Genomic DNA, 9,259 nt, shown 5'->3' on the forward strand with positions numbered 1-9,259 from the left:
GTTACTCAAGTGCAGAGAAAACATCCTTATTGCTTACTATCATTTCCTTAAACACCCACTTTGAAAAGAGGGTGTGAACCATTACATAAAAGTAAAATTATCAATAATTAATTAACATTGCCAATTACATCTGTTCAGGGCCACCATAAAAATATTCATAATTTACTGTATGCCGCGTGCTTGGAAGATTAGTCCAAATGAGGACTAAGAAATCCTAATAAAATAAAATCAAGTGGGATAGGACAGTATATAAACAGCAGAGCAACTTCCACTCATCACTTGCCTACCTGAGAAAGAGTACCTGTGATTTACCTACTACTAGAGACAAAGAACCAGTATCACCATGAAGGTCCTGATCATCTATACTCTGAAGGTGGAGCAGCTGAACATTGTTCCAGTACCAGAGGAGGCTGAAGAGACTGGGCCGCTGGTTGGTGCTCCAATGGTCACCGTGGAATGAGAAAATTAAGTTGGTTCAGGTTGCTCTGCCACTACTGCCAGAAAATGGGGAAGCTGAGGCTGATGAACAACGGTCTGTGAACTGCCCGGACGTCTGTATCCTCTTTGTGAACCCTGGCCTCTGCTCGGAACCCCACAGAGTATAGCTTTTTGTAGCAGCTAACACGAATGGCACACCACTACGCCTGGCTCGGGAGATTCTACCTCCAGGGTTAGTGGATGTGGACCGACCATGCAGCATTCTTCTACAACAACTGGTACACATAGAACGATGCGGCCTGCCACCCCTGCATCTATATGAAATCCACAGAGGGCGGCTGGTCAAATGCCGAATGTGACATACAGCTTCCTGTCATCTGTTGAGGACAGACCGTTACTCAAGAATGTGATTCTTTATGTTTTTCCTGCTGTGTCTCTGGATAAGAAATGTGTGCCAAATGGCTAAATGTGGTGTAATATAGATGTGGATTTTGTTTGTTTTTAATACATTGTGTAATTGTTTTCCTATAATAAACTTGTTTGTATCACATGAAAAGCCTTATTTCTATACTAGCTACTAGTCTATTGCTCAGTAAACAAGACACCTGAGTGTCAGTAAGGTATGATGGAGACATTAGGCCTATTTCTAATGCGTTTAATTTATTACAGCAGCCAAATTCAAAACACACAGATGACAATGACAATACATTTACAAAGTTGACTAAATAGTCATATTTACAAAGTCAGTCAATATGTGCCTTATGGCGAGGAATCAGCCGAGGAAGCAGCAGCAGGGGCATGGCTCTGTTCTTCTTTTAGTCTACGTTTCATCAGCTTCCTTTTCTTCTTCTCCTCCTTTTCGATTTCACTGACCATCTCCAGGAACTTGGGGCTTCGGGGGTCCATTGCGTAGCCAAAGCGTTCTCTAGCCTCGGCTAGCAGCCTTTCACGACGGGCCTTCTCGTCTTTCAACTTCTGTTTCACCTCCCGTTTTTCCTTCCTCCAGTCAGCCACCATCTTAGGCATCTTGGCCATATTGGCTGCAACCAATTTCTCTCTGCAAAGGAAGATTGGAGGGGGTGTTAGCGAAGTATCATGTAATCATAAAAGCTACTATAAAAAGGTATGGTTAGACAGAGCTTTATCCACCTGTCAAGAAAATGCTGTACTTCCACAAAACTATCAAAGAACAGTATAAATTGGAACCAAAGCCTATCAGACAGTTGAGCATATTTATTTATGTTATTCATACATACAAAGGCCTCTCATTGAGAGGTGTCATGCCCATGTAACTAGTTGCCTTGAGTCATATAGGCAAATGTCATGCAGTAACTAACGAGGTAGTTAGCTACCATTCTCAATTTCTCTCAATGCTATCTAGTATGTCATGTTGCATAGAAACAAACATGTAATTTGACGGGTCCCAAAAAGATAACTTGTATTAGCTTGGTTAGCATGGATGTTTACCTCGCGAGACGTTTCGCATTTGCTTCCTTCGTTTTCGCCTCAACGTTCTTCAACATCACCTGGAGCGGAGGGTTCCATTCCCTCTCCTCTGCTATCATCTCCTTGAGCTGGGCATGGTTGGGCCACAGCTTTGCAGGGTCGATTCCCGACGAAGAGCCATACCGCCCGAATAGCTTGCGGTCATACTTCGCTGTCTTCTGCCATTCCGGAGTTTTCTCGCTTTCCCTATCTGGTATGTATGGATCTTTCAGATTTAATTTTAGTGGTTTAGGATTATAATTTGCTATCTGCTGTAGAAACCCGCAGTGTGAGCTGGCAGGATTATACGATTTTAAGGATGAAACCCCTCGAATAACCCAGCTACATATTGCTGTCCTCCTGCACAGCATGGAGGTCGCCATTTTTTGTGTCAACGTTCGGAGGACCCTCGTTGCGTCACATTTGCTTGCTCATAGCTGACTACAACATTGCCTGTCCGTTATTGTTGTCATCTTCATAAACTAGAGGGTCATAGAGGTATTAAAGGTGTTGTGACAAAAGACAGTCTTGACAATTCTGATTTGAAACTCTTAGGCTTTAGGCCTATTCAGTGTTATAATTAAAACAAATCTTATTGTGTTGCCAAATTATTATCCATAGCCTATATTGAAGTTTAGGTCGAAATTGCCTTCATTTTGAAAGGTTGTACTGTATGCTACAGAATGTGGGCTGTATCCAATCAGTCTTATCAGTGGAAGTCATGCTGGAAAAGGTAAATACATTATTTTAAGGGCTCATGTGCATATGAAATAGAGCTATGCTCAATAACTGACTTATTTGTTGTCTTATTAAGTTACATTCTGCCACAGACATCAATTATGATGATCATATCAACATCTCTCATGAGTCCACCATCATATGCTCTTGCAAGCCACTTTTAGTTTGGAAACTATTTTTCAATGGGTTTGAGTTTCAAACTTATAAATTAATCTGGGGGAAAATGTCCTTTCAAGAACCAAGTGGGGCCTGGAACCAGCAGTGGGCAGGTGGGCAACAGAGCCAAAACCTGAGCCAGGGGAGAAGTATAGACTATTTAACACCTTCTTTGAATATTAGGAATGCTATATGGGGAATTAACCAGAAAACACACTTTGAAAGAAAGATCCTTTGTTTTAACTTTGCCCTCCTTTCCTCTTTTAGCTGCCCCCTCCCACCGATTCCTCTTTTATTTGAGATGTATTTTCAAGAAGGGGAGATAGAACAAATGGGGTGATCTTGAGTGCAGCACTTACTGAGACAGATGTCACCGCTTTTGTTTTGCGGGAGCTGCGCAAAGCTCTCCATCGTCATTAAAGATGTAGGGTTCCCATGGCAGGAGGAGGAGAGGGGTGAAGGTGGGGGTGGGCATGACAGAGGCTTAATTTGGTTTAGGAGCAATCCAGTACCAAGCTCAGGGCTTTAGGGATCAAATCAACGTCAGTCACTGGCAAATAGGCTTGTTAACAGTTAGAAGATAAGGGATGGCATGGCAAGCACATTGCCTTGGTCTATTTCTGACTGAGGGATATATATATATAAAGATTTAACAGAATTAAGTAGGACATCATAAGATAAACCAATCTATTTATCACAAAAAGCTTTCAAAATGATCTGAGGATCTGTAAATAGATAACAAAATATGAACTGACTAACATTAACCCAAACTCATTTTCTATGCAGGGACCTTCACTTCTAGAGTTATTGTGTGGACAAGATGAGTTGAGTTGAAAAGGAGAGAAAAGAACTGAACCGCATTAGTGGACAAGCACCTCCTGCCTGCTGGCTGTAAAGGCATCGAGGTAAGGTCATGGCCGGTATAGTGGAGGTCACAGTGATGGTGTGGATGAGGATAATGTACATGGTATCTATTGGGGAGTGTTGGCAGAGGATGGGAAAACCAGCAGGCCCTGGCACCAAACATGGTGTGGTCCTCTGTAGCTCAGCTGGTAGAGCACGGCGCTTGTAACGCCAAGGTAGTGGGTTCGATCCCCGGGACCACCCATACACAAAAATGTATGCACGCATGACTGTAAGTCGCTTTGGATAAAAGCGTCTGCTAAATGGCATATTATTATTATTATTATTAAACATGGCTTCCCATGGAGAGTAGAGATGGATGCATAAGGATTGATTCACAGTTTTCTAACCCCAGTGAGTGTGCCTATAGAGGACATCCATATGGTATTTTGATTAAATATTAAATGTCTCCACACTTTTATAAACACATGTAAAATGAATTTTTAAATTGCATGATTGTCACTGTACCCTTCCTAATTTCTGTGACCCCTTCCACATTGCACTCATTTAATCTCATAATTATGTTTCGTGAGTTCACACGTGGAGTCTCCAGATGTACAATACGTTTGGCCACTTCAGCAGGATGCCAGAATAAACGTTTACCTCCACCTACTAATGCACACACACACACACACAATACACACACACACACACACAGAGTCCAGTGGCAGTCAGTGCCGTTTAAGAGAAGGGAGGACACTTTATTTTTTTAATGAGCATGGACTTACAGTGGCTTGCGAAAGTATTCACCCCCCTTGGCATTTTTTCTATTTTGTTGCCTTACAACCTGGAATTAAAATTGATTTTTGGGGGGTTTGTATCATTTGATTTACACAACATGTCTACCACTTTGAAGATGCAAAATATTTTCTATTGTGAAACAAGCAAAGAAATAAGACAAGAAAACAGAACTTGAGTGTGCATAACTATTCACCCACCCAAAGTCAATACTTTGTAGAGCCACATTTTGCAGCAATTACAGCTGCAAGTCTCTTGGGGTATGTCTCTCTAAGCTTGGCACATCTAGGCACTGGGATTTTTGCCCATTCTTCAAGGCAAAACTGCTCCAGCTCCTTCAAGTTGGATGGGTTGCTCTGGTGTACAGCAATCTTTAAGTCATACCACAGATTCTCAATTGGATTGAGGTCTGGGCTTTGACTAGGCCATTTCAAGACTTTTAAATGTTTCCCCTTAAACCACTTGAGTGTTGCTTTAGCAGTATGCTTAGGGTCATTGTCCTGCTGGAAGGTGAACCTCCACCCCAGTCTCAAATCTCTGGAAGACTGAAACAGGTTTCCCTCAATTATTTCCCTGTAATTAGCGCCATCCATTATTCCTTCAATTCTGACCAGTTTCCCAATCCCTGCCGATGAAAAACATCCCCACAGCATGATGCTGCAACCACCATGCTTCACTGTGGGGATGGTGTTCTCGGGGTGATGAGAGGTGTTGGGTTTGCGCCAGACATAGCGTTTTCCTTGATGGCCAAAAAGCTCAATTTTAGTCTCATCTGACCAGAGTACCTTCTTCCATTTTTTCTTTAAGCAATGGCTTTTTTTCTGGCCACTCTTCCGTAAGCCCAGCTCTGTGGAGTGTACGGCTTAAAGTGGTCCTATGGACAGATACTCCAATCTCCGCTGTGGAGCTTTGCAGCTCCTTCAGGGTTAACTTTGGTCTCTTTGTTGCCTCTGATTAATGCCCTCCTTGCCTGGTCCGTGAATTTTGGTGGGCGGCCCTCTCTTGGCAGGTTTGTTGTGGTGCCATATTCTTTCCATTTTTTAATAATGGATTTAATGGTGCTCCGTGGGATGTTCAAAGATTCTGATATTTTTTTATAACCCAACCCTGATCTGTACTTCTCCACAACTTTGTCCCTGACCTGTTTGGAGAGCTCCTTGGTCTTCATGGTGCTGCTTGCTTGGTGGTGCACCTTGCTTAGTGATGTTGCAGACTCTGGGGCCTTTCAGAACAGGTGTATATATACTGAGATCATGTGACAGATCATGTGACACTTAGATTGCACACAGGTGGACTTTGCAATTATGTGACTTCTGAAGGTAATTGGTTGCACCAGATCTTATTTAGGAGCTTCATAGCAAAGGGGGTGAATACATACAGTGGGGAGAACAAGTATTTGATACACTGCCGATTTTGCAGGTTTTCCTACTTACAAAGCATGTAGAGGTCTGTAATTTTTATCCTAGGTACACTTCAACTGTGAGAGACGGAATCTAAAACAAAAATCCAGAAAATCACATTTATATGATTTTAAAGTAATTAATTTGCATCGTGTATCAAATACTTGTTCTCCCCACTGTATGCACGCACCACTTTTCCGTTATTTATTTTGTATAATTCTTTGAAACAAGTAATTTTTTTCATTTCACTTCACCAATTTTGACTATTTTGTGTATGTCCATTACATGAAATCCAAATAAAAATCAATTTAAATTACAGGTTGTAATGCAACAAAATAGGAAAAACGCCAAGGGGGATGAATACTTTTGCAAGGCACTGTATTTCTATTACAGCATATTGGATGACTGTCATTCATATTCCATTCACCCAATTCAATGTAACAGTGGTAGGTTTAGGCTACTACATGATACTCAAATTTTCCCTTTACCCATCATGAGGTTGCTACAACCGAGCCTATGAATGAAAGTTTACAACGTAGGTGCACACAGGTCAATAATTGTTTTTGAGGTGACTGACACATTCAATACCGCCTTGCACTCTGTAGCCTGCATCTAGCTGATATAGGATGTAATCATTAGTCCAACAGTTGCAAACGAGAGTTTCTATTGGACAAATTCAAGTATGTTTATCCCCATTTTGTTCCGTTTGCTTCCGTTTAAGAAACGTTTTTCAACAGAATCGGCGGAATGAATACACCTCTGATCACACGTAAACACAGTTAACTTTCATAGCAGCCACGTTGTATTCCTTCTCGCATCTATGCACTCCATTCCTCTCACCATTTCCCTTCGCTTGTGGACTTCAATGCACAACACATCAACTGTATGTGACCAGGCGAAAAAACCTTCCAAACCATATCATAACCGCTACACACAGCCTACATCGTTGTCACCATATTAGCTAAAGTAAGGTCATAGTCAACATAGCTCCCGAGTGGCGCAGTGGTCTAAGCTGTGCCACTAGAGATCCTGGTTCGAATCCAGGCTCTGTCGTAGCCGGCCGCGACCGGGAGACCCATGGGGCGGCGCACAATTGGCCCAGCGTCGTCCAGGGTAGGGGAGGGAATGGCCGGCAGGGATGTAGCTCAGTTGGTAGAGCATAGCGTTTTCCAGGGTTGTGGGTTCGATTCCCACGGCGGGCCAGTATGAATTATTATTTTTTTTATTTTATAATGTATGCACTCACTAACTGTAAGTCGCTCTGGATAAGAGTGTCTGCTAAATGACTAAAATGTAAATGTAATAGCTAATAGAACTAACACGTTAGTAAGCCAGCTACAATCATGCAGTAACGTTACAGTGTACAGTCATGAAGCAGTTCACCGGTGGCAATAAATGAGTAAAACCAAAAGCTTACCTTGACTCTGAAGAGTTCCAGTGTTGTGTTGGATAGTCATAGCCAGCTAGCTAACATAGCATCCCTCTATTTGAGCAGGGTGTTTGAGTAGGCTAAACTAGCTAGCTGCATTTGCTAGCTAAGTAAGTGAAACTGAAAGTGAAAGAAAATGACAATCTCTCTATATCTCTCTTGCTTCTCCTTCGTTTTGGAATAAATTCATTTGTTCAAAACTCTTCCACTATTGTCTTTCTCTCTCTTTGAGTCAACTACTCACCACATTTGATGCACTGCAGTGCTAGCTACCTGTAGCTTATGCTTTCAGTACTAGATTCATTCTCTGATCCTTTGATTGGGTGGACAACATGTAAGTTCATGCTGCAAGAGCTCTGATAGGTTGGAGGATGTCCTCCGGAAGTTGTCATAATGACTGTGTAAGTCTATGGAAGGAGGTGAGAACCATGAGCCTCCTAGGTTTTGTATTGAAGTCAATGTACCCAGAGGAGGATGGAAGCTAGCTCTCCTCCGGCTACACCATGGTGCTACCTTACAGAGTGCTGTTGAGGCTACTGTAGACCTTCATTGCAAAATAGTGTGTTTTAATCACTTATTTGGTGACGTGATTATATTTAGCATAGTTTTATCTAAAAAGGATACATTTTTAAATGTTTTACTATTTATATTTTTATGAAATTCACTGAGGAGACTCCACTGACACTCACATACATGTTTGGCTTTGATATAACATTTGCACAGTCAGCATTAATATTTGTTGACAAAGAAGAAATAACAATCATATGGGCCCAAATATAGTAATCTCTTGTTGGAAATAAACAATGAAAAGTACTTCATCCAGAATTTGGCACCAAGAATCAGATTTGTCAGCATCTCCTCTTTAAAACGAGCTATGAAGACAAATTCCAAATGAAAAGCGCAGTGAATCTAAAAATATACAATTTACCAGCAGTGATGTCATACTGTTTATACTGTAGAAGATAAAAAGCAACAACAAAGCTGACTAGATGAGAAGGCTGTGCTGCTATGTTTTTGGAGGAACTATGACACATTTGTTATATAAATTCAGATCTTGCTTTAGCTTTGAGTTTCCATTTGTCAATTGACCTTGATAAATCACTTGAGTGATCACTGTGAAGTTCAATGGACAATGGGATATCACATCCAAATGAAAGAGAGGGGTATATGACTGTGGTTTAGACTGTATTGTAAGTCAATGGTGTAACCAACATCTTCATGGTAGAGAGCTCACTGACTGCGGAGTATGGAATAATCCATGTGCAGATTCTATCACTGGAGCATAATTTGTGGCTGTGATCACTCTTACAGCTCCTCCCCACTAATGATAAACTTGGACACAGCCCAATTCAGAACTGTCGGCGTAAGCGGTTTTATGGAGGAAGGGGCTGCCGAGAATGCGAGGGGGGTGAGCGTAGAGCGTTCAGCGGGGAGTGGCGGCGTATTTTACGGTAATGGATGTACCACATGGAGATCCGGTTAGTGATGTGTTTGGAGCGCCATGGGACTCGTGGGGGGGGGGGCCTTTATTTGCAGCAAAGAGTGCAGTTTTAATGTCAGGTTGGGACTCCCAGAGCCTCACTGCATTTCCTGTGGGCCATCACATAATCGCTGGTGCATTTTAACCAAATTAACTCACATGAATGGATCCTCTTCACGCTTATGTAAACACATACAGAGATACATACATGGGTACATAAATACAGACGGATGATAGATTTAATTTCAACAACAAAATATTTGGCATCCTGTTACATTGTAGACCTAACAGCAACAGTAGCAGCAACATATCTCTCAATTGGTAAAGGGAAAGTGGCCTGTGATCAAAATATTTTCCTCCAAAAGATGGCAACCGCATTAAACCAATTAGTGATTTCTTATCATTATCCAATGTGACTGCACATAGGCCTACCATAAACAACCATAACCTACACCATACCGCTTGTCTTTGGAAGAGCTCAAAGTCTCCCAC

At 41.8% G+C, this 9,259-nt stretch overlaps 1 protein-coding gene across 1 annotated transcript; it reads right to left on the minus strand.

The window, feature by feature from the left end:
- Positions 1-1,077: 1,077 nt before the first annotated feature.
- Positions 1,078-2,331, minus strand: LOC121550495 (growth arrest and DNA damage-inducible proteins-interacting protein 1). The gene is made up of 2 exons (XM_041862768.1): positions 1,906-2,331; positions 1,078-1,495 (listed from the first exon to the last, which is right to left on the minus strand). Exons 1-2 carry the CDS (start codon positions 2,304-2,306, stop codon positions 1,198-1,200), a joined length of 699 nt encoding a protein of 232 aa, XP_041718702.1. The 5' UTR covers positions 2,307-2,331; the 3' UTR covers positions 1,078-1,197.
- Positions 2,332-9,259: the final 6,928 nt, after the last annotated feature.

Source organism: Coregonus clupeaformis, unplaced genomic scaffold, assembly GCF_020615455.1.
Source record: "Coregonus clupeaformis isolate EN_2021a unplaced genomic scaffold, ASM2061545v1 scaf0010, whole genome shotgun sequence".
Lineage (NCBI taxonomy): Eukaryota > Metazoa > Chordata > Actinopteri > Salmoniformes > Salmonidae > Coregonus > Coregonus clupeaformis.

Excerpts from the sequence above, each read along its gene's own strand:
- LOC121550495 (XM_041862768.1), bottom strand. The coding sequence starts at position 2,306 with ATGGCGACCTCCATGCTGTGCAGGAGGACAGCAATATGTAGCTGGGTT. Across the intron at positions 1,496-1,905 it reads AATGCGAAACGTCTCGCGAG|AGAGAAATTGGTTGCAGCCA; the intron begins GTAAACATCCAT and ends CTTCCTTTGCAG.